General features: G+C 43.6%; 1 protein-coding gene across 10 annotated transcripts in view; it reads right to left on the bottom strand.

Moving 5' to 3' along the window:
- WIZ (WIZ zinc finger) overlaps positions 1 to 12,158 on the bottom strand; it is a 40,108-nt gene extending 27,950 nt beyond the window's left edge. For 4 of the 10 annotated variants that reach the window (XM_072149185.1, XM_072149190.1, XM_072149192.1 and 1 more), the window contains exons 1-4: positions 11,999 to 12,157; positions 3,325 to 3,657; positions 2,996 to 3,053; positions 968 to 2,472 (exon numbers count right to left, since the gene is read on the bottom strand). In XM_072149185.1, coding sequence (XP_072005286.1) covers positions 968 to 2,472; positions 2,996 to 3,053; positions 3,325 to 3,547 — 1,786 coding nt within the window. In that variant the 5' untranslated portion in view covers positions 3,548 to 3,657; positions 11,999 to 12,157. Of the gene's footprint in view, positions 1 to 967; positions 2,473 to 2,995; positions 3,054 to 3,324; positions 3,658 to 11,998 lie in introns of all 10 variants that reach the window. The other 6 variants (XM_072149191.1, XM_072149187.1, XM_072149194.1 and 3 more) reach the window with 3 other exon arrangements.
- Positions 12,159 to 24,375: the final 12,217 nt, after the last annotated feature.

The following is a 24,375-nucleotide window of genomic DNA, read 5'->3' as shown; positions in this document are numbered from 1 at the left end:
TTGACCATCCTGTGACCTGCTGGCCTAAACTTCCTCCCCCATACCCTATGTACATACATATTATACAAGCTCCTACAGAGGCCAGTCTACAGCCAACTATTACTAACTATATAATGCATTACATGACTAAACGATCATCAACAATCTGCAATAAAGAGGACATTTCTCCATAACATCTACAATACAGTCCATAGATATTACAGAAACATGTGCAAATACTACAATCAATAACCCACGTCAAATGTTCAGACACAAAAATACCACATTAGTGAGTAAACTGCCCAACTCTATAAAACTATATATTTATTAATAAATAATAAAGAGAATATAAAGAGATATAGAAATATCTAAAGAGATTGTTCTTCTGCGTTAGATAAACCACTGCCATTGGACTTCATTTTGCCAATTTCTGACAACACCTTTATTGTGCAAAATAGGTTGAATGAAAATGATAAAAAAAATTAAAAATACTAGCTTTACTAGTAATGTGTGCGTGTACGAGGGCTTGTTTTTTGCAGGATTAGTTGTACTTCCTCACTGTACAACATTTACCATCAAATTATTTTATTTTTGAATTTTTGCCATCACAACCTTTTAAACCTCACAACTACACAACATGTGTACTAAAAATGGGACTGTACTACTAAGGCCCACACAGGAAAAATTTGGGAGGACCTACATTTATAACTCTGCACTGTGCTATTCCTCCTAAAAGTGTGAAGAAACTGACAAGTGGGCACTTCAATCCAAAACCACGTTTTAAGTATATTTTACTGGCCACTCCTAATTGTCAATTTATTCACACACTTCCAGGAGGAGTTATGTGAATGTCACAATTTTTCGAATGAATAGAACAATTTATAGTTTTATAGAGTCAGCCCTTAACATTTACCCTTAGTCTTAAGAATAGTAACTTGCATCAACATACTAAGAAAATGTATTCCAAGTGAATGACTAGGATGCACACCTGTCTTACCTTTCTTGCGTTTCTTCTGAAAGGAGTAGTTTTGTTCGATAGCTTTGACTTCTTCTGCCGATATGAAGTGCCGTACGTTGTAGCTGACTCCGACTCGGTTCAAGTGGCCCCTGACGTGGTTGGCGAGACCAATCCCGTTGTGGAAGCGATCAGGACAGTATGGACATTCCCGTTCCTCGCTTCTAAGTCCAAGAGCTTCTAGCTGACTTGCATATTTGGGATCCATTAACAGGGCATCTAAGGGTACATCTTCCTCCGCTTCTCCCCAGTCATCTTTGCTTAGATGGCGCTCGTAGCGGGATTGCAGACCTTTGTTGCCAGTCGGCTGCTTTTTCCCAAAGCCCAGAGGCTGAGGAGGTCCCTTTGGCTTCTTCTTTTTAGCATTGATATTTTGTAAGATGACGACAGCAACCTGATCTTTCAGCTGTTGCCTCTGGTCGCCCTCGCAGCCCCCACTTGATCGGAGGGCTTCTCGAAACCTTCTTTTTAGTTTTACTGCAGCATCTGGGAGTTGGATAGTCTTGGTGGATTTAGTCATTTCTCCATCAGTATGCATAGAGTTTTCCAAGTCTTCTCTTGCCAACATTTTTCTTTTTATCTTACTGGGTCCCTGCATCACAGATTGCTGCAAGCCTGACCTCCATCCCTTTTCAGCCGTAGCCTCTGCCTCTGGACTCTTCCATATAACCTCAGTTGTCATTTCAGAGCTTTCACCACCTTCTAGCATCTCGGAAGTTGTTCTGAAAGATGTTGGGTTTCCCCGGGTCTCACCACTGACTTTCCTCACGTGGGTCTTTGCATGTTGAACAAAAACTTTGGAAGAATTAGTACCAAAGAGGCATTTAGGACACTGCAAACGGGCATCACGACCTTCATCCGCTAAGTTCTCCAATTTACTAATTTCTTCGATTATTTTCTGTCTGGACTCTTGATGAAGTTGACGATGAGAGTCCAGACTCTCCTCATCTCCAAATCCCTTTCCACATTCCCCACAAGTGTGAGAAACTTCACCTGCCTGCAGGCCCTCTGCTTCTCCTTCCTGAGAGTGCTGGAACATATGCTCCAGAAGATGAGCTTTCTTCTTGAAATAAATGTTGCACTCAATGCAAGTGTACACAGAACCCTCTTCCTCTTCCTCCTCCTCTTCCACTTCTACATGCGCGTCTTCTTCTGAGTAGTTTCCTTGCCAAGCCTCATGAGCTCTTCCTAGTTGCAAGGCTCTTCTAAATGCGGGCATGTTGATCGATGGTGGGTCTGATCGGATCATCATCAGCTGTGAATGTCCTTCTACCTCATCCAAACCTGAAGACCACTCAAACCTTCTGTACTTCTCTTCTGAAGTCATCCCATCAGACTCCCCTTCACCTTCTTCAACAGCATCTGAATACCCCCAAGTAGTGGTGTGTGTGCTAGGCTGGCGTGATCCAAGATGGTGCACGGTGCGATGGTCAGGTGGTGGTAGAGTATATTTGGATGAATGGTGCTCTTGATCTGAGCTGTAAGATATCAGGCAGGCAAAATAAGCTAAATAAAGTTTGGATGCAATTTGATGAGAACTTCATGCTACCCTTCCCAACTGAGTTTTTTTTACTAGGTGTGTTTTTTTTTTAAGCTACAGATGGTCTCACCAAATCCTAGGACAATCCCTCTCTGATGCTTCAGCTTTCCTCTCCAGTCTTTAATTCCTGGTTCTTTTGAGTGTAAAAATGTGATCACTCAGACAATCCCCTCCAGTAGCAATGACAAAACCTCAGCCAGTCATTGGGCAAGTAAAACACTTTCTATACGTCGAGATGGACCAGGGACTGGAGACCATTGACCATTTGATGGATAGGCGAGCCAATTATTAAAAAAGAAAATTTTACACGCCGGACAACGTTATCCGTAGTCATACCCAAAAATGTTTATATGCAAAAGCTTATTTGTGCCAAGCAAATACCATCCTGTATCTAGTATTTATTCTCCTACATTATTTAAAGGCAATAGCAACAATTGTCAAAACTACACAGCAGTCCTTACCGCCCTGTTATGCCACAGTTAATTCCATCCGAATCCCTGGGGTGCGTCATCCTGATACCTGAAGTAAAAAAAAGAAAGGACTGTGTAGGAAAAACCACATCAAACGAGGGCACAACAAGAATATTCCCTGACCACTCGGCCTTTAAAAAGAAAATAACTTGCAATGACAAAACTATGGAACCGAAATCTCATCAAATTGGAGATTGTTTACATCCCGAAGGGTGTAATTTATAAGTTATGAAAGTATTTGTAGTCATGTATATAAAAGTAAAAAAAATTCTAAAAAGTGTAATCAAATTAGAGTTCCTACAATCACATGCAGCACTCACCTTCTTCACTATCTTCTCTATATCCCATGTGCGGGAAGGATGTGAGGACACCACCTTCTTCAGGATAGGCCCCAATATTGGCTTCTCCACCTCCGACCAGGACAATCTCCACCCCTCCAGGCATTGGGGCACAGGCTTCATTCTGCCCAATGGTTGGCAGCGGATAGACTAAATTATCTACATCTTCCTGTGCAGAGAGGTAAGTAGAGGGAATGTCCTCCATGAGGAGGAAGTGATAGGAGAGGAAGACCAGAACAACAAAAAGACAAACAAATATATGGAAGTGGTGAGCTAGAGCGCCACAGGGAAATCAGAGACTGGAATATGAGAGATCTACACGAGGGTGAAGACAGAGGGTGATGGAGAGGACGTCATGGAAGGATAAAGAGAAGGAAAGAAAAAAAAAATGAAGACAAATTAGTCTTTTTTTTTTTGACCTTTTAATAAGTGGCACCAAAAAGTTAATTTACAACAAAAATTTAAAAATCTACATATTTCTAAATTTACATTCCCAAATCGGAAGTCTCAGTTTCAACACTTTCATTATTATCTTTAAAAGGAAACCTACCATTTGATTTCATGCATTGTGAACCAAACATATCTTGAGAACGCTGTAGCTACACTAATGCAGAAACATATCTTGTTTAATCCCTGAGCTTAGTCGTTTTGCTGAAAAAACTATTTTAAAATTATGATAATGAGTCTGTTGCTTCTGTGCCTGGGCTTGTCACTTCTCCTCTCATTAAGTATGCACTGTTCGAGAGCATGATGTAATCACTGTGTTGTGCCTTATAGGCAGAAGTAGTCAATAGCTGCACAATCTCCCAGCTGCTGTGAAGAACTCATCCACCTCAGGTTGATTAGTCCTGTCTGGACAGTTCAGGAAGCTACTGATGTAGCAGGCTGAATGCAAACCAGCTTTCCCAAGGTCCTGAATGTTATAATTGTTTTTTCAGCAAAACCACTCAGTACAGGGATTAAACAAGATAGGTTTCTGCATCAGTCTAGCTACAGAATTCTCAAGGTATGTTTGGTTCATAATGCATGAAATCAAATGCGAGATTTCCTATAACCAATTTTAATGAAACTAGCAAAAAATGTTCTGAAGTTGGTGCTCCCATGAGATACACATCTTCTCATTATCATAAAATCATGGAATTCCCCTCAAAAATTCTACCCAACGCTGACTTCAATTTTAGACATTCTTGACAATAGGCAACTAGATCTGGATAATTTCCCTATCTTCTTCCATTCAGGTAATTTCACGCTTCCTGTGACTAATCTGCCTCACATTCTACTCTTTCCAAAAGGAAAACTTTGCAGGTTTCCTGTTCTTCCCTTAAGTGTTTCAGCAGAAGTATGTAGCACACTTGAGTCAAGTTCCAGTTGGAATGCAGAAGCTTCCATAACTAGTCTAGACAAGACGTAACATATCGAAGGACGAGAACAAGAGCCAACTGGATAGACTAATCCTAATGTTCAAAGCGGATGGACTACTGTAGGATTTGTGGTGACCTCCGATGTTCAGAAATAGAGAAGAAGATACATTCACCGAAAGGTGATCTACCGAACCGATCCTGGCCTAACTTTAATGCCAGGCTAGCTCCACCACGGTAGATCAGTTGCCACCAAAGATCCTGGCAGTTTTGTACTCCTTTCTCTCTTGTCACACGTATAGGGTGACAAGTCAATAGTTTTTGGCCAGCCTAAAATGTACAGCAGCCACCTTAATGGGGATGTTCTGTAAAAGTTATATTACGTAATAACATAAATTATTAGATATCATTACTAGAGATGGGCGAATCGATTCTAACGAAGTGGAATTCGTTTAGAATTTCAGTAAAACTTTGTTACTGCACGAATCCAAAGTTTACGGTGATTCGTGGGAACAATCCCCCCCCTCCCCTTCTATAAGCAACATGGCTGCAAGCACAACGCGTTACATGGGGCAGAGAACTCTGGGAAGAAAAAAGGGACACCCTCGATCACATGTGCAAAAATGTAAGCCAATCAGCGACCGGCAGGCTTGTGTGATGTCACAGCCTATAAAAACAGACGGCCATTTGCAATCCCCAAATTTCAATTCTTTTTTTTTTGCTAAAGTTGATATCAAGAAATCCGTGTCAAGAAATCCAAATAGTTGCTGGAATGAAGTCCAGGATGTCAAGATAAATCAGGCTTGGATCGGCCAGGATTTCAACACTCCAATGCCTTATGCATCAGATTAGATCAGCCATGATGCCTCCCCCAAATGTTGAAAAATCAGTCTGGGTTCTAACTACCTGCCTCAGCCACTACTCTGATGCTGCCACCCGCCTGATGCCACACATCTGCTGCCAGTTGCTCCATCTGCCTCCTCCCATCTTTAACGTGCATTGGAATTGTCACCCACCTCCACACTATATCATGGTGCCACTCTGCAGGCTCCTGCTGCCGCCACCTCCACACTGTCTTTGTACCACTTTTTAGCCTCCTGCTGCTGCCACCACCTCCACGCTCTGTCATTGTACCACACTGTGCTGCCACATTCAGAATTCGTCATTGTGCCACTCTTTGACCTCGTGCTGCTGCCGCCACCTTCACGCTATCATTCTGCCATGCTGTGGCCTGCCATGTTTTCGCCACCTCCATAATTTGTCATTGTGCCACTCTGCAGCCTACTCGTGCTGCTGCCACTGACCGCTGTCTCCCTGGAACACCCTACGATTTCCATAATGCTGTTTTCACCCTCCATCACTCTATGACGTTGCCACTATGTTTGGTTTTCCCCTTCATTTCATCTTTAAGAAGGATGAAAAGCTTCAGGATTAATAGCCAAAAGCAGGAGTGGATACAGAACACAGAGGACATGCAAGCATCCCATTTACTGCTCATCTCTATTCTGGATCAACTCCGGTTTGTTTTTGGCTTTAGCAATACTGATGGATTATTGACCGATTAAAAGAGGACAATGACGTGTGAAAAGAAGGGCAAAATGATCAGTGACGTCAATGCAAAATTACAGCTGACATCCTCTGCACTGTTTAGGGGGTTTCTACATGTACCCGCGTTTAACATAACAGGTTCTGTCGTAATCTATGGAATCATCTGATGTCAGTGCTAAAAGAGTGCACTCTTTGATGTTATAGTGGGATCTTGGCCCTCAGCTCGGTCCTTTCAAGCTGGCACAGACGTTACCTTGTCAGGCTGACCGACATTGAGAGAACAGGGGACTTAAAAAAAGCTAAATTAAATGTCCTCTGAATTTGGCCATACAAGACTGGAAGTCCATTGTATTGGTCAAGATAAGAAGTGGTGTTCAATTTTCTCACCTATAAAGTTAGAAAATGCTCATTTATGAGCCATGTAACAAAACCAAACATAGAAATGGGAAAGTCTCTGAAGACTACTGGGGTGAAATCTGGTGACAGGTTCCCTTTAAAGTGTGCAAACTACTGCCCCCCTCGGGTAGGGAATGAAATGTAATTTCTAGAATTCCCTTTTTTATGTAAAATCTCATCTATAAAAAAATAACGTCATATTAAAGATAAGAAAGATCATCTTTCAGATTCCATCAGGATCGTGGTTCTGTGACCGCAAGACCCAGAGATAAAGAAAGGTAAATGTCACAGAACCACAAGCCTGATGTGATCTGAAAGATGAGATTCTTATCTTTAACATGACACTGGCAGCATGTTTCTAGGTGATATAGAAAATAAGATGGGGGTTTCTGAAGTGACTCCACTAAACCTTCTCACATGACTTTGGAGATAGGTAAACAGGTAAACAGGTGGGATTTCACATAAAAGAGAGAATTCTAGAAAGGAGATTTCAGCCCCGACTTTGGGGAGTGGTAGTTTAAATGGGTAAACCCTGGTGACAGAATCATTTTAAAGGCATTGTCTAGTTTACAGAAATCACAGAAAAAAATCTTAATCTCTATCGTAATGGATAGTGCTTACAAAGAGTCTCTGGTTCTAAAGCATTGGCCCCATTTTAACCAGTCCTGTATTATGCTTAATGTCACCAGTGGAGTTGCAGTGTTATCAATCAAATCAATCACTTGTTAAAAGTCAGTATAAGGCTATATTCACACTGCCGTTGCCCACCCGTACCGTACTGTAGCGGGCAACGGCAGTGCACCTCTCCATAGGAAGTAATGGCGCCGAACTACGGGTAAAGATAGGACAGGTCCTGTCTTTTTCCGGGTACGGAGCGGTACGGTGCCGCAAGTGTGCTGCACCGTACCGCTCCCGTAGAGCGCCGTGCACCCATTGCCGTCTATGGAGGACGTATATCGGCCGTGTATACGTCCTCCATACGTTAGTGTGAATGTAGCCTAACTCATAAGGTATGTATAACAAGTTCTTAGTAATTACTCTTAGGAGGAACTCAAGATGTCATTATTTCACTTTATAAATTCGCTATATATTCTCTTTAGCTAAAATCTTTTAGGAACCTTCTCGGTAGAATAATTGGGACTAGACATTTTTATGTCATTTTCTCTATGTTGTTTGTCTGTCTGATATTGATTTGTTTTGATGTTGTTAATATTTTGAAAAATATAAATTTTTTTTTCAATACATGTGGAAAAAAAACAAAACAAAAAACAACAAGTTCTTGAGAGCAAATAATTCCATGGCCTTCTCTACACCAGTCAATTCCCCATCGGTTCATTGATAAAAAAACCATACAGAATTTTATTGGATTCTTTAGTTGTGCTATTCATACATATTGAACCACATTTCAAGGACCCAGTCAGGCATACGGCATACAATCCATTCATTTTTGATGCAGACAAACCCTGACACTCCTCGTGAGAGATCGGCGAAAGCGTCCTGTACTTTATCTACAGATAATTTCCATCTTCCTTCATATAAATAGAAGCAGAGGAGGGAACTGAAGAGCCACAATAATCAGCAATGGAAATACTTAAAGGGGTCTTTCAGCTGCTAGAGAGAAAATTCAAGTTTTCCCCTAATCGGAGTATAGGGGATAACTTACTGATTGGTTATGGGTTACAGTGGCGAGACCCCCATGGATCACGACAACAGGGTCCACTGCACCCAAAATTAATAAAGCAGCCACTCGCACATGAACCTTCTGCTCCATTCATCTCTCTGATTGTGACACACTCAACCCGAGCTGCTGCTCCATTCATCTCTCTGATTGTGACACACTCAACCCGAGCTGCTGCTCCATTCATCTCTCTGATTGTGACACACTCAACCCGAGCTGCTGCTCCATTCATCTCTCTGATTGTGACACACTCAACCCGAGCTGCTGCTCCATTCATCTCTCTGATTGTGACACACTCAACCCGAGCTGCTGCTCCAATCATCTCTCTGATTGTGACACACTCAACCTGAGCTGCTGCTCCAATCATCTCTCTGATTGTGACACACTCAACCCGAGCTGCTGCTCCATTCAATTGTGGTACAATGGGGTTGAACTTTGGGCGTCCAACCACCGATCAGCAAGTTATACTCTATCCTGTGGATAGGGGATAACTTGATGTGAATGGCCAACCCCTTTAACGGAACAAGGAGTGTAAAGCATTCCATAAAAGTCTGAAAGTATCCAGAGCAGTCCCAACAGACCCATAGAAGTAAATGGAGCGTCCTGGGAAGTTCCAGCCCTACTGTACTACCCCTACTGTGACCTACCAATGCCTTGGTCTTGCGTTTGGAAATTGTTGATAAATAAGATCTAGTGCCATGTATGACCAACAAATACATGCAACAAACTAAAAATGAAGTCATAGACCCTGATCTCTGTGCCTGACACCCAGAACATACGTGTGTAGGGCTCTCTACAAGCCGGACATCACAACGATATATAATATAAGGAGTCCTTGCTTCCCCTGCAAATCAAACTAGAAGGCTGGGTTCATATTATGTTTTGTACATGCTCAGCGTATACATCGGGAAACCTCCTGGTGTGTGTGTAATATATATATACATACACAGTTTCTTCAGAGCGACGTATCCCTCTGGTTACCCCTGTGCCAGAATCCCCCAACGTGTAGCACAAAACGTAATGTGAACCCAGCCTAATCACAAGGTTCAGAGTCCTGTCCCAGAAAGGTCTGTGAAATCCAGTCAATACAGGCGATTCATGGCCCTATGTGTGAACAGAGTTTTAACCCACTAACCAGTTAGCACAAAGCCAAAATCGGGCAGAGGATTTATTCTTCCCCTTTTTCATTCTGAGACCCAATGTGGCTGTATGGGCGCGCAAAGCTCTTCTGCAGTTTTAACTTTTTTTTATGCCATTAACCAATTCACAATCAATTTGTTTTGTATTCAAAATTCTCCAAAATTTAGCATTCTAAATGCACTGGGTTGATAATGAATGGGAACATAGAGTTTTCTGGAGCACCAATGCCCGATATGGGTGCCAAGAGTCTACCCTACACTGATCTTAAACAAATAGGCTATTAATAACCAAAACCAAATTAAAATGCTAATAAATGCCCTACTTTACTACTTTGGAAAACCCCATACGGAGCGATTTATTAAACAGTGCAGTTGATATCAGATTGATGTCTCTTGGGACCTGTGTTGCCTCTTTATTGGTTACCTTGGACCATGCACCTGCACAATGTACATACAGAGGTCGGGCAGGTATAACAGACACATTCTAAGAGCAATAAGCCCCATTCAGACAGTCGTGTATGGTCAGGGAAATATGGATCATAAGTCGGCAATGTATCCCAGACTGAACACTGCCCTGGGGGACCTGGACTCCCACCATCAGTCATCTATGTTGTGGGACCACTGAACTGTACTCAAAGCATGCTCACAGTAGTCCCATAGGAGTCCTTTTCCCCCATACTGTTCAGTCTTGGAAATTTTATGTAGCAAACAAGAAGCCACCAAGCTGGAAGATGAACCAAGAGGCAACAGCCCTGGCAGATGCTTGGCAACTCCTTCCCTGATCGGTAGGGGTGCCAAGTGAGACCCCCATTATACTCATCCTAGAAAACCCATGTCAGCGTCAGACGCCCATCACTGTCGTCAGTCGTTTACAACAATTTATAATCTATACTTCCTATTATGTTATAGCTCAGTGGTGGCGGACCTATAGCACGGGTGCCAGAGGTGGCACTCGGAGCCCTTTCTATGGGCACTCAGACCATCGCCCCAGGACAAAGTTCACCAAACACTGACTCTTCCTGCAGTCCCAGGCAACTTAAGAGATGCTGTTGTCAGCGTTATTTAAAGTGACACTTTGGAGGTCATCCTGCTGGACCCACCATTCTTCCTTTACCGAGAGACCCTGGAGAGAAGCTACAATGACATTCTGAAAATCTTCTTTCAACTGTATTGGTGACCTCAGGGGGCCAATACGATTGAAAGATGTGGAGGAACGGGTAGCAATAAATTACTGCTTAAAATTCCATGCTGGCACGTCACAATAAATACGGTAAGTGGATTTTGGTTGTAGTTTGGGAACTCGGTCTCTAAAAGGTTCGCCATCACTGTTATAGCTTTAAGAGATCCTGGCCACAGATTTCACCCCATTTAACTACCAACTACCCTAAGGTCGGGTATGAAATGTCCTTTTTAGAATTCCCGCCTGTTTACCTCAAAAAAAAAAAATCTCCTCCAATGTCCCGTGAAAATCAGCATAGAAGAGTCACATCTCACATGAGACGAGTCAAATTTAGAGGCTGCGGTGAAAGAGCCCCTTCAGATGCCACCAATCTCCAGTTCTATAGCAACTAGAACTTTTGCTGTTAGTGTCTTATTAAAGATAAGAATTTTATCTTTGAGATCACAATGGGCTTATAGTTCTTTGATCTACAGAAGCAGAGATACAGGCAGGAACTGGATCTTTATCTGATGCTCTTATTTCCACCCGTGTCTTTACCTTCATGTATCTCCGGATCTCTAGATCACAGAACCGCAGGCCTGATGTGATCTGAAAGATGAGATGCTTGTCTTTAATATGACACCAAAAGTTTCTAGGGGCTATGGAAGTGAAGATAGGGGCACCTGAAGTCACCCTCCCCCTGCAGCCCCTAAATGTGACGCTGACTTTATAAGAGATTTTTTTTTTTTTTTTTTAGAGGCAAATGAGATTGAGCATAATAGAGGGAATTCTAGAAAGGAAATGTTATACCTTGCTGAGTAGGCAAGTTGTGTAATGGGGTAAAATCCAGTGAATTGTCCCTTTAAAACCTGGCAAAAGGTCCGTAGTCAGGAGTCTCAGATCGCACCTGTACGGCTTTTGCCATGGGAAATGTAGGATAATGGGAAGATCCGGATCTTACAGAAGCCTATACAGAGACACACGTGTAATACGTATATAGCACCGGATCTTGCACATCTACTTAATTTAGATTAGATCCCCCCACGTCCGTGTGGCGCCATGATCCAGCCGCTACCTGCACCCAAACTACCCATAAAAACAAACTTTAACAAACAACAATTTAAAAAAAACAAAAAGTAAATAATCCCCAAATTTTAAAAACTGTCTCCCTAGGGGTAAGTAGGTTGGTGCAGGTACAAGTGGCGGGCTCAGGAGCGCTGCCCATCTGGCACAGGTAGCACTTCTCAGTCCTCCCACAGCCCATGCCAAACACTTGCCCCGGTGCCCCGCACTATTCCTCCCCCTCCCGTGACAGCTGCTAAACTGCCACTTATGCCCCTTCCCGTGCCCCCTGCCCCTCTGCAGCTCAGCGTCTTACCCCCCCGGCCGGGTATCGGCGCTCGGTCTCTGTGCATTGCCCCTTTAAGAGCGGCTCCGGTACAAGACGATCCGTCCGGAGACAAGAGATAAGGGGGGGAGCTGGAGAATACAGACTGGGCGCACGAGTGTGACGTCAGCGGCTACGCCGACCCAGGCACGTCGCCATGTTGAAGGAGGCAAGGAAGGGCGTGGCCTAGCTACGAAGCTTCTGCCGGGGTGGGGAGGGGCCGGAGGTCGCCATAATGCCAGACTAGTACAGTATACAGCATGACTGTGCTATACACTGGGCTGTATGCTATAAGCTATTCTGTATTCTATATACTATGCTGTATACTATACTGTATAATATGCTATATACTATATTGTATACTATATATTATGCTATATACTATTCTGTGTAATATATACAATGCTGTGTACTATATACTATGCTGTATACTATATACTATGCTGTGTACTATAGATTATGCTGTATACTATACTGTATAATATGCTATATACTATATTCTATACTATATATTATGCTATATACAATGCTGTGTAATATATACAATGCTGTGTACTAAATATTATGCTGTATACTGTATAATATGCTATATACTATATTCTATACTATATATTATGCTATGTACTATGCTGTATACTATATACTATGCTGTGTACAATATACTATGCTATATACTATGCAGTGTACTATACTACATGGTATGTTGTTTACTATGTTACATGCTATGCTGTATTCTGTGCTATATATTATGCTGTACACTATAATATATACTAGATACTATGCTGTTGACTATTCTATATTATAAAAATATACTATATACACTTTGCTGTATACTATATAATATACTGTATACTATATGCTGTATACTATGTTACATTTTATTAGCTATTCAGTGTACAATGTTATATACTATGCTGGATTCCATTCCATATACTATGACTCTTTATAGACATTGTCCCAGTATGGAGATTACAAAAGCACAATACTGATTTCTTTCTATTATTTTACCATTTAGTAAATTTTTTCCCCTGTATTTCACAGTTCCTGTTTTCATCAGGATTAGTTGATGGTTTTTGTTAACCCATTAAAAAGTCTTTCGGTGTCATTTTTTTCCCCCACTTCCATCTTTGTATTTTCAGTCAGCAAAGCCATATGTAGCCTTGTTTGTGGGATGAGTTGTATTTTGTAGTGATACCAGTTATTTATGGATAAAATGGAGGGGAACTTATTAAGACTGGAGTTTTGAACACTTAGGCCGGTGATCACGGACTGATACTGTGCTGGGGACTGAATATTGATATATAATGCACAGAGTTCTTGTTTCCCTGATATGTAGCAGAGCTGACACTTCACTGTTATATCAATATTATGCACAGAATTTTGAGTGACGAGTCTATGGCTTGGCACTTCCCTGATCACGGACCAATGTGAAACTGTCCTCCGGCGCCCATATCCATTAAGAGACTCCGGCCTTTATGTATATATGGTGCAAACTCCGCCAGTTCGGGCCTGTAGACCAGGTCTAAACTGGTGGAGTTTTTTTGCTGTAGTCTCCGCCGGTTCACGCCACTGTCCCTGTAGCTCCCATCGTTCTCCGCCCCTACACGCCCAAAGTATTGTGCAGGTTGGGTAAACAGAAAACTGGCAGAGAAGACACCATGCATCTCCCCCATGGTGTACAGGAACTGAAAAAATGGGAAGCATATTTTGCCATCGTTTTTGGCTTTTGCTTTGATAGTGTTGACTATTTGGCTAAAATAAGATGCTCGTTTTATTACACAGTTTTATGTTGTTTTTTTATTTTTCCAACAGTAATCTGTGTAAAATGTTTGATTTTTGTGGGATGAGATGAAAATTAAACATGTATCATTTTTATTTACAATGATTGCGTTTAAAGCGTCTGATTTAACACTGAAAGATTAAAAAAAAAAAGTCCTCCTCTAACCACATCAGTAACATTCTCACCGATTCTCACCCAATCACCGTTCCTGTAATATTCTGTTGACCATATATTCTTCTAGTCCCGGAACAACCATACATCCCAACTTTTCAGACAGAGAAAGAGGGACATAAGATGCAGAGGACGCAGATCAGGTTGAAGACTTGTACAAACCCACTGCTGCCCATGACAACTGGGTAGATCCCAAAATTCACAATTGTCCTGCCGGATCCTGGAAGTTTGGAAGGTTTGAACATTTTGCATCCAATGACCCTCCACCAACATTGGTAGTAACATTTGGAGCGTGACGGGGGAGCCTAGCTGGGCAGCATGTCAGGTTTACGACAAAGCCCTAAAATAAGCCATCCAAAGCTGTCACCAGACTACTTGCCTCACATATCCTAGGGCGATACGGGACAACCACGAAGACAGTCCCTTCCTCAGGGTGCTGTCCCAAGTTGTGTTTTGGCTGCGTACGCAAACAAAGACCAAAGCGCACCCACCAGTGTGTGCGGTTTGGTCTGTGTTTGCAAATGCAGCCAAAACACAACATGGGACAGGGCCCAGAGCCACAGTGGATACACAAAACAAGACAATGGAAGGTGTAAAACAGAGTTCTTGGAAACTCTCCAGCAGGAGACTGGGTCAGTTGTCCATCACACTGGTGACCTTTTGCTGGACAGTCCTGAGCTGCAGGGTGCTGGGTGCTGGGTGTGGCCGAATAAACAAACACAGAGGAGACCTAAAGCACAGGTCACACACAGACAACACAAATAGAAATTAACGCCTTCTAAGCAGCATTTCACAGACAGACAGACAGACGTCGTGTGCATGACAATAAGCACATATCTAACAAATACCATTCAATACAGCAGTAGTCAGTGTTCAATGCAAGTCACTAACAAGACCATGAAAAACGCTCACTTGGAAAGGGCCTTACACGGTTGTTGTGGAGCTCTGTGTAACAGCTGAATCAGGTTTTTCCATTCTACTGATCTTGTGGGCCACACAAAATGCATTTTATGTGTAGTTTAGGATTAATACTGTGTTTATACAACTGTCACGATAACAATTACCAATTTTCCTTTTTTTATATTTTAATTTTAGCTTCCACTACCTTCACCATTTCAACCTCTTGGCATCCTATGAGCAGCCTCCTCACTCTGATGTGAACTTTGGCCAATGCTCATACAAGAGTTTTAGGGTGATAGATAGTAATACCCTATTCCTAGGGAAGCATCAGCCAGCATCTGCTATGTGTTGAGGGCTGATTCCCACGTGGTGTTTTTAAATGTATCCAAAACGCATATGTGTTTTCCATAAAACGCATTCGTTTTGGCCAGTCCCCCTCCGTCTTGTGTTTTGGATTTGTTTAAAAATGCAACAAAAACGCCACATGGAAATCTGCCCTTACTGATTTCTCTCCATTACCATACATAATGTGTGGCTACAGTCTATTGTCCAAATGCCGTCCTACAACCCAACAGTGCCCAGGCCATGCCAGCACTCTGCCCTCATTTATCTTTATCCCCTTGTATCTCTTCATTGATCTTTTGTGTGTGACCCAGCACTGCTACTGTCCATGGAGGCCAAGATAGACTTTCAGCTTAATTATGGATCAGGTTACATACTCGACACATAAAGGTGTGTTCACATGGGACGTTTTGGCTGCGTTTGTAAAAGCAGACCAAACTGCACCCACCAGGGCACACCGCAGCCCAAACGCATCAGCGTTTCTGTCGCGGCCCGTGGTGTGGTCAACGTTTGCAAATGTAAATGCAGCCAAAACGTCCCATGTGACCGCGCCCTAAGGGTGTGTTCACATGTTTACTTTTTCAGTTGCAGTTTTTGATGTCCAAACTAGGAGTGGAATGAAAAGAGACGAGTAACAGCTTCTCACCAATTATGATCCACATCTGCTTTTAGCTTCAAAAACTGTGTCATGTTTTTGGACCAAACGCAGCCAAAGCGTCCTGAGGGTGACGCCACACATGGTGTTTTGTACCCGTTTTTTGGTCAGTTTTTAAACAGTACGTTAAAAACGCATGCGTTTTTTGAAAACGCATCCGTTTTTGACAGGTTTTACCAATTATCTTAACCCCCTTCCTGCTCTGTGACGGATATATCCGGCATGGAGCTGTGAAGGGTGTATGAAGAGGGCTCACGGGCTGATGTCACACATGGCTGCGTTTGCAAACTCAAACAAAGCCGCACCCACCGGGGCAGGCCGCGGCCCGATCGCATCAGGGTTTCAATGGTAACGCCTGCGATTGGGAACGAGCAGGCGGTGTTTTGCATTAAATTAACGCAGCCAAGACGGCACGTGTGCCACCACCCTGCGTTTCAAAAACACATCCGTTTTTTTTAAAAACATATCAATTTTTTTCAGTTTTTTGCCTGCTTTTCCCAATTATCATAATTATCATAATGGCGGGAAAACGGAAAAAAACTGATGCGTTTTCAGATGGACTGCTTAAAAGCGGACCAAAAATGGGTTCAAAACTCCACGTTCCGGCCTAAGCAGGAAGACCAAGGCAACATGTGGACATACATAGGACTGCAGCTTCTGTTAGTGCCCCACAACATGGCCTGAAAAACATGCAAAAACGCATCAAGAACGGACCAAGAACTGACAGCACCCTCAGGGGCCAAGGAAGACAGACCAGTTATTCCACTTTAGGTAAACATTCGGCTCTAGACTTTTGGGCGTGAAATACTCTTCTGGTGGCTGCCAAACCAGTTTTATCCATGAAGAGAGATTCCATTCATTGCTTCAATATCTAATCACAACGTGCTTTATGTCCATCTAGATCAGCGGTCAGAAACCTTTTTGAGAGAGCCAAGAACGCCACATATTTTAAAATATTATTCCGTAAGAGCCCTTCAATATGCATATGCCCCCCAGTAGATAGGTAGTCTCAGTGTCACGGGTGCCCCTGCAATCTAGGTCTTGGATCGCAGGCACACCCGTGCCCCTCTCTGTGGCGGCCCACCTATCCACGTTTCTGCTCTTGTCTCGGCTGGCCAGCGCGTGCGCCGGCATTCACAAATTTAAAGGGGCAGACTGCCGCTGATTGGCGCTACCCACTTACCGGGTTCCTATAAAGACCGGTGACTCCCAGCATTCCCTGCCGAATCTTAGTGCTTCATGCCTATGAGGAAGCTTTACACAGTGTTTCCTTTCCAAGTGTTGACCTGCCGTTGTGACCCAGGACCTGTTCCTGATTCTGCTCCTCCACTGCCAGCTCTAACCTCTTGCTTCGTCCCCGACCTCACATCATTGCCACCTGCCTTGACCGCCTGCCTGTTCCTGACTACAAGACTGCCTAGTGATCCTGTACCTCGACCTTGGCTGCCACTGTGTACAAGTCGCGCTTGTGGAACGACCTGGTGGTACCACGCCGCAGCAAGACCATCCTGCTTTGTGGCTTGCTCTGGTGAAGACCAGGTGCCACTTAGATTCTGGTCCCAGGTGTCTGCTTACATCATCATCCGTGGTTGTCCAGGGGGTTAACTACTCCAAATCCTGACACCCACCACATGCCTCCCAGTAGATAGGTAGCCCCGGCACATACCCCCAGTAAATAGGTAGCCACAGTAGCATTCACTTCCCAGTACTCCCTGCAGCCAGCTCCTCATTGCTCCCACACTCTTCTCTTTTGGCTTAGACCAGTGGTGGCGAACCTATGGCACGGGTGCCAGAGGCGCTTTCGGCCCTTTCTGTGGGCACTTGGGCCATCGCCCCAGCACACCAGACAAGACTCAAAGAATCTTCCTGCAGTTCCAAGCAGCTTAAAAGATGCTGCTTTCAGTCATATTTTGATACTGACTTTGCTACTTGGGACTATAGGAAGAGGGAGAATTAGACAGGGTCAAATTATTTTTGGAGGACCTCCTGCGTGCCACATGATTCTCTGTGAACAGGGGGATACTGGAAAGAAGCTAAAATGATGAAAATTTTTCATCTTTCTACTGTGTTGCTGTCCTCAGGAGGCCAATATGATTGAAAGTTGTTGAAGAACAGGTATCAATAAGTTACTGCTTTAATTTTTGGTTGGCACCTCGCGATAAATAAGCAGATTATTGGGTTACAGTTTTGGCACTCGGATGCTAAAAGGTTCGTCATCACTGGCTTAGACGATGGTGGTGATGGCACCTGGGTCGTACAAAGGACGTAGGCAGCTGTAACATCGCTGCCTGTGTCCAGTGATCAGTCTATGGCCCCTTCCACACTTGCGTTGCAGATCTTGTCAGAGTTTGATCAGGGTTTGGTCAGTGAAAAACGCACATTTTGCATCAGAGTGCAATCAGTTTTCAGTCAGAGTTGGTTCAGCGTCTCAGTTTTTCACGCGCGTTTTCAATGCAATTTCAATGCGGTTTTCACGTGCAGAAAATGCGCGTGAAATGGACTCAGGAATGAGCTCTATCTTTTCTATGGCAATTGATGCGTGAAAAACGCAATGCACTTGCATTGCACTTGCAAGTGTCTCAGAGTGCAGTGCGTTTTTGATGCATCTCCATAGACTTGTATGGTGCGTTTTTCACTCTCGTGACTTGCAAAAGTAGAGCATGTCGAGATTTAAACGCGCGTTAAAAAAAACGCGCGTGTGTGCGTGAAAAAAAATGCAAGTCTGAAAAGACCCATTGGTTACAATGGGTCAGAGTGCAATGCAAGTTCTGCACCTCAAAAGCACGCGCAGAAAACGCGCGTGAAAAACGCAAGTGTGAAAGGGGCCTAAGAGACGCACAGCAGCCATCACTATTTATTAAAGATCGGTCTGAGAGCCAGATGCAGCCAACAAAAGAGCCATATCTGTCTCCCGAGCCATAAGTTCCCTACCCCTGATCTAGATGGTGCGTGGCATTGTGTGTGGTGAGCTCTTCTGTGCTGGGACACAATGGGACAGATTTAGTCATGAAAATGTACCAAGACCGCAGAGCTCACGTCTTCTACTGTCTTTAAGAACATTTGTAGAGAAAAAGATCTGCACCGCACATCCAATCTTTAATGTTTATATAGCGCCATCATATTCCATAGCTTTACAGATCATAGGGGACATATACACATATAATACCACATTACAGAGTACAAATGTCATATGGAACAATAGGAGTGAGGACCCTGATCACAAGAGCTTACAGTCTATGAGGATGAGGGGGTGACACAAGAGCTTGCAGTCTATGAGGATGAGGGGTGACACAGGAGCTTACAGTCTATGAGGATGAGGGGGTGACACAAGAGCTTACAGTCTATGAGGATGAGGGGGTGACACAAGAGCTTACAGTCTATGAGGATGAGGGGGTGACACAAGAGCTTACAGTCTATGAGGATGAGGGGTGACACAAGAGCTTACAGTCTATGAGAATGAGGGGTGACACAAGAGCTTACAGTCTATGAGGATGAGGGGTTACACAAGAGCTTACAGTCTATGAGGATGAGGGGGTGACACAAGAGCTTACAGTCTATGAGGATGAGGGGGTGACACAAGAGCTTACAGTCTATGAGGATGAGGGGGTGACACAAGAGCTTACAGTCTATGAGGATGAGGGGTGACACAAGAGCTTACAGTCTATGAGGATGAGGGGTGACACAAGAGCTTACAGTCTATGAGGATGAGGGGTTACACAAGAGCTTACAGTCTATGAGGATGAGGGGGTGACACAAGAGCTTACAGTCTATGAGGATGAGGGGGTGACACAAGAGCTTACAGTCTATGAGGATGAGGGGTGACACAAGAGCTTACAGTCTATGAGGATGAGGGGGTGACACAAGAGCTTACAGTCTATGAGGATGAGGGGTGACACAAGAGCTTACAGTCTATGAGGATGAGGGGTGACACAAGAGCTTACAGTCTATGAGGATGAGGGGTGACACAAGAGCTTACAGTCTATGAAGATGAGGGGGTGACACAAGAGCTTACAGTCTATGAGGATGAGGGGTGACACAAGAGCTTACAGTCTATGAGGATGAGGGGTGACACAAGAGCTTACAGTCTATGAGGATGAGGGGTGACACAAGAGCTTACAGTCTATGAGGATGAGGGGTTACACAAGAGCTTACAGTCTATGAGGATGAGGGGGTGACACAAGAGCTTACAGTCTATGAGGATGAGGGGGTGACACAAGAGCTTACAGTCTATGAGGATGAGGGGTGACACAAGAGCTTACAGTCTATGAGGATGAGGGGTGACACAAGAGCTTACAGTCTATGAGGATGAGGGGTGACACAAGAGCTTACAGTCTCTGAGGATGAGGGGGTGACACAAGAGCTTACAGTCTATGAGGATGAGGGGTGACACAAGAGCTTACAGTCTATGAGGATGAGGGGTGACACAAGAGCTTACAGTCTATGAGGATGAGGGGTGACACAAGAGCTTACAGCCTATGAGGATGAGGGGTGACACAAGAGCTTACAGTCTATGAGGATGAGGGGGTGACACAAGAGCTTACAGTCTATGAGGATGAGGGGGTGACACAAGAGCTTACAGTCTATGAGGATGAGGGGGTGACACAAGAGCTTACAGTCTATGAGGATAAGGGGGTGACACAAGAGCTTACAGTCTATGAGGATGAGGGGTGACACAAGAGCTTACAGTCTATGAGGATAAGGGGGTGACACAAGAGCTTACAGTCTATGAGGATAAGGGGGTGACACAAGAGCTTACAGTCTATGAGGATGAGGGGGTGACACAAGAGCTTACAGTCTATGAGGATAAGGGGGTGACACAAGAGCTTACAGTCTATGAGGATGAGGGGGTGACACAAGAGCTTACAGCCTATGAGGATGAGGGGTGACACAAGAGCTTACAGTCTATGAGGATGAGTGGGTGACACAAGAGCTTACAGTCTATGAGGATGAGGGGGTGACACAAGAGCTTACAGTCTATGAGGATGAGGGGGTGACACAAGAGCTTACAGTCTATGAGGATAAGGGGGTGACACAAGAGCTTACAGTCTATGAGGATGAGGGGTGACACAAGAGCTTACAGTCTATGAGGATGAGGGGGTGACACAAGGGCTTACAGTCTATGAGGATGAGGAGGTGACACAAGAGCTTACAGTCTATGAGGATGAGAGGGGTGACACAAGAGCTTACAGTCTATGAGGATGAGGGGAGTGACACAAGAGCTTACAGTCTATGAGGATAAGGGGGTGACACAAGAGCTTACAGTCTATGAGGATGAGGGGTGACACAAGAGCTTACAGTCTATGAGGATGAGGGGGTGACACAAGGGCTTACAGTCTATGAGGATGAGGAGGTGACACAAGAGCTTACAGTCTATGAGGATGAGAGGGGTGACACAAGAGCTTACAGTCTATGAGGATGAGGGGAGTGACACAGGAGGTATAAGAGCTCGGTCCAGCTATTTTTATTAGGGAATGGAATGAAAATAATTTAATAAATAAACAATGATACTGCTTGAACCAGTCATCATCCGCCAAGAGTCCAAAGTCAGTGGGACTGCAGAGAAGCTTTTTACGGATAACAGACTTGGGGGAGTACCCAGATTTGGTTAATAAAATTGCATGTTAGCGAGTGTGATAAATGGGTTTCAAGAGCATGTTTCAATCTTTTGGGGTTGGGTATTAGTCTGATAGAACAGGGCAGGGCATTCCAGAGAATTTGTGCAGCTCTGGAGAAGTCTTCGTGACTTAGGTGTAAGGTTCGAATTCAGGAAGAGAATAATCTAAGATCACTGGTGGATCGAAGAGCACGGGTTGGACTATAGCGTGAGATAAGAAAGAGGAGGCAGGAAGGTGCAGCATTATGCAGAGCTTTGAGGAGGAGGGTCATTAATGTAAAATGTATTCGGAAGGAGACGGCACAAACTGGATTAATCCGTGTAATGTTTGTTCTGAAAGACAAGCCTGGCTGCTGGAATGGATTGCAGAGGACAATGATCTTTTGCCACTAGGTTACATTGACAAAACGAACCCAATTTCTTAGTTAATTTTTGATCAAATTGTAAAAACCCACTAAACACTTCATTGTGACTTTGTTTTAGTGGAGCATTGGGCTTCCACCACCGTCCTAACACAGTGCCAACAGGGACCCAGACTCAGCAGCCCCCCCAGTAACCATACTGGCAGGCTAAGCCCCCATGGTTCCGGGCCTCGGGGCCCCACCAGCACCGGATCACAGAAGCAGCAGACGCCATGCAATACCGCACCATATGAACAATCTTCTCCTCTCTTTAAAACACATAATTATATCCTTAACAGAGAATGGCTGAACTGCCAGGTCTGATACTGAGGACATATTCATAGGATAGGTCATCGATACCCGTAGTATAGAATGCCCCTTTATCAGGGAGAAGGCTAAACAAAGAAAACTATGGTGTACGTTAAAAGGCTACAGAAACCAGTCTATCTATTGTGATTAAGTCAACCTATAGTATCTATATGGATATTTAGTCCCTCAGACTTTGCTGGTAATGGGGAAGATATTCATACATTGCCCCACAGATTATGCAAAATTGGGGTTCCCTATCAAAAATATTAGTACATGTAGGATCTACCAGCACAAGTTTTTCAATATATTTCCTATACTGTATTCTATTTAGTATGTAATATTGTCATGGGATTCTGATATGCATTGATGCACTACTTTTGCCAGTATATAAGTTCCTCAATATGGTGGATTTTAAAACTTTGTGAATGCAGCCTAAGCAGCATTTGAAAGAAATTAAAAGACCCATCTCAAGATTGACACTTATGATTAGCAATGAGCTCAGTTAAAGTTCAGGGTTGGAGAAAACCAACGTTTACGGTTTGGATTCAAGCCGCTTATGATCTTACTACTTATTATGATCCACATAAATTACCACTGCTGGGGTCCCCCTTTGATAATGTGTCCCCATTTCTGTTTGCCCTACCCCTCCAGCTAAAGTCTATGAGACTTTGTCAGCCCTATAGACTGAAAGCAATGGCAGTGCACACTTCAGGTACCACTTCTTTAAAACTTGAAACAGATTCTTGTCATTAGTGGGGTCCCATAATTAGGAAACGAATCAGAGATTTATCTGAAGTATAATTAGGTGAGAAAAATTTCCATGAGCTTCTGTATAAATTAAGTTTTTATATGTCCATGTATATGCGACCTATTCCTGAGAGAAAATCGGGAGTAGAAACTCAGCCATCCTTGGGCGACTTTACATATAGTCACCGATTGTTGAGATACAACTACTTTAATTTGGTGGAGATGTGAAAGACCACCACTGGACCACAGTTAGCCCCTGATCTTTGAGTTATCACAGGGAATTCCAGAGAATTGGTGCAGCTCTGGAGAAGTCCTTGTGACGTAAGGCAGCGGTCACACGTTCCGCTAACATTGCGTTCATAATCACATGATAGCTTACCACTTTTACTATGCACAAATACCCTATACAAAAACTAAAACTTTCAGCCATTCACTGGGATACATGGTGATCTAAAAACTAAAAAAGAGGGAATGTGGGTGAGCATCTGAACGCTTTTTTTTGTATCATTCCTTTATTGAGGTATTATATATTTACAAGATATGTAATGTCCAGCAATAAGCAAGTAGATACTCTTTATGTCACACATTTCAGTACTAGGTGATGATACAAAACTCACAGTTCAAACTAATACGATCACCTATCAAGGTGAAAAAACACGATTAGAAAGCGAGAGCTGGTGGATAATCAATTATAAAGGGAGAAACATATATGAATCGGCAGTGGGAGATTCTATGCAAACGCCTTATGTGGGTCTGAAGGCATCTATCATGGCGTATAAAAGGTTTCCATAAGGAGTAGAACAATACACTAACAGCACCATAAAGATGAGAGGGGGACATATAGGGGTAATTAGGAAAGGAGTAGTCAGAGGGAACAATAGGGGTAGGATTGGGAAGTGGTAGTGGTCTCAGCACTAGATAAATATAGCTTATGCACATCAAGTCCAGGAGGAAAAGGCGGGTCAAAGGTCAACCAAGGTTCCCAATTCAGAACGTGTTTTCCACCAAAGCAATTGTCATCCTCCATTAGTTCCTCCATTCTCTGTAGATGAAGAATCTCTGCGAACCATTCGGAAACAGAGGGAGGTCTTGTAGATTTCCACAGTTTGGGTATTATGGGTAGAAAGCCCGCCAAAGAGCTATTAGCCCTGGCGAGTGAGAGTGTCATTTTTATGCAATTGATCTTGCCTATCCAGAAGATTTTTTTGGTTGTCCAGTGGGAGAGGTCACGTTGTAGGGATTGGAGAAATTTGCCAAATGAGTGTTGGAGAGGTCAGCTGGAATACAGATGTTGAGATAGGGAATGGCATCTGTCTTCCATGGGAATGGGTAACGGTCTCTGAAGCTTTGTACCTATCTTGCAGACAGCTTCGCCCCCATAGCAACACCTTTAGAGAGATTCATTTTGTGGTTAAGTAGCTAAACACATTAAGGGCACCCATGAGATGG

This window comes from Engystomops pustulosus, chromosome 4 (genome assembly GCF_040894005.1).
Source record: "Engystomops pustulosus chromosome 4, aEngPut4.maternal, whole genome shotgun sequence".
In the NCBI taxonomy this organism is placed as follows: Eukaryota; Metazoa; Chordata; class Amphibia; order Anura; family Leptodactylidae; genus Engystomops; species Engystomops pustulosus.
This window is presented reverse-complemented; position numbering and strand designations above follow the sequence as displayed.